The sequence below is a fragment of the Seriola lalandi genome, unplaced genomic scaffold (genome assembly GCF_002814215.2).
Source record: "Seriola lalandi dorsalis isolate HSWRI2012SDOR001 ecotype SW California unplaced genomic scaffold, Sedor1 jcf7180001977908, whole genome shotgun sequence".
Taxonomy (NCBI): Eukaryota; Metazoa; Chordata; class Actinopteri; order Carangiformes; family Carangidae; genus Seriola; species Seriola lalandi.
Window position 1 is genome coordinate 1 of NW_019448574.1, and position 913 is coordinate 913.

A 913-nucleotide genomic window follows, 5' to 3' on the forward strand; every position below is an offset into this window, starting at 1 on the left:
ACAATGTAAACACACTAAAATCTGAGATAGATAGATAGATAGATAGATAGATAGATAGATAGATAGATAGATACTTTATCTATCCCTTAGGGGAAATTCATGTGTCCATTAGCTCATTGTTGATAACAGTAAAAACAGTTAATAATAAATAAACATATAAACCCTCCACAATAATTTTTTACCTGCCAAATCAAATCAAATCAAATCAAATCAAAGTGTCCCAAACTGGCAAAAAAAAGAGATTTATTCAATGGTAAATGTGTCACAGTTGTAGTTACAGTTGACAGCCATAGCAACAGTAACTAAGGGGGGCAGGGCTTAGTGAACTGACGACCTGGAGGGCGACAGCCTGGCGATCAGGTGTTGGTATCCCAGACTACTGACCAGTAAAGCATCGTCGGTGTAGTGGGGGGGTGAGGGCTCGGCAGAGAGGGGGCGGCCGATGTTGACCAGCCCCCCCGTCAGGGAGACGTTGGACGGGCGACGCCTCCTCACCCCGCTGCAGTTATTCGGGATCTTAAAGGCACAGCGCTTGTGATAGTTGAGGCCACAGCCTGGACAGAGAGACAAGACAACAGGGACGTCTGAGCTGGACCCGTCTGTCCATCAACAGCTGTTTGTCAACAACAACAACAACAACGTGTGAAGACACATCGGTACCTTCACATTTGAGCCCCTGTCGTACGAGCCCCCACAGCATCTCTCCACAGTGGTCGCAGAAGGCCGGAGCTCGGTACGAGTGGACGAACAGACAGTGCGGACGGATCTGGAAGTCTTCCACTGTGGCCGACGCTGCAGAGGACGAGAAGACGTTTGGGTACAAGTGAACTCAACAGCCGGCCTCTGAGTCAGCTGTAGACCGGGGGACACCGAGAAGAACCAAACCTTTCCTTTATACCACAGTATAAACCGG

At 48.6% G+C, this 913-nt stretch overlaps 1 protein-coding gene across 1 annotated transcript; it reads right to left on the reverse strand.

Moving 5' to 3' along the window:
* Positions 1–265: 265 nt before the first annotated feature.
* LOC111657613 (serine/threonine-protein kinase D1-like) lies at positions 266–792 on the reverse strand (the record flags this gene model as incomplete). The annotated part of the gene is made up of 2 exons (XM_023409861.2): positions 266–554; positions 661–792. Coding segments are annotated over 2 exons (368 nt in total), but the record flags the coding sequence as incomplete, so codon positions are not given.
* Positions 793–913: the final 121 nt, after the last annotated feature.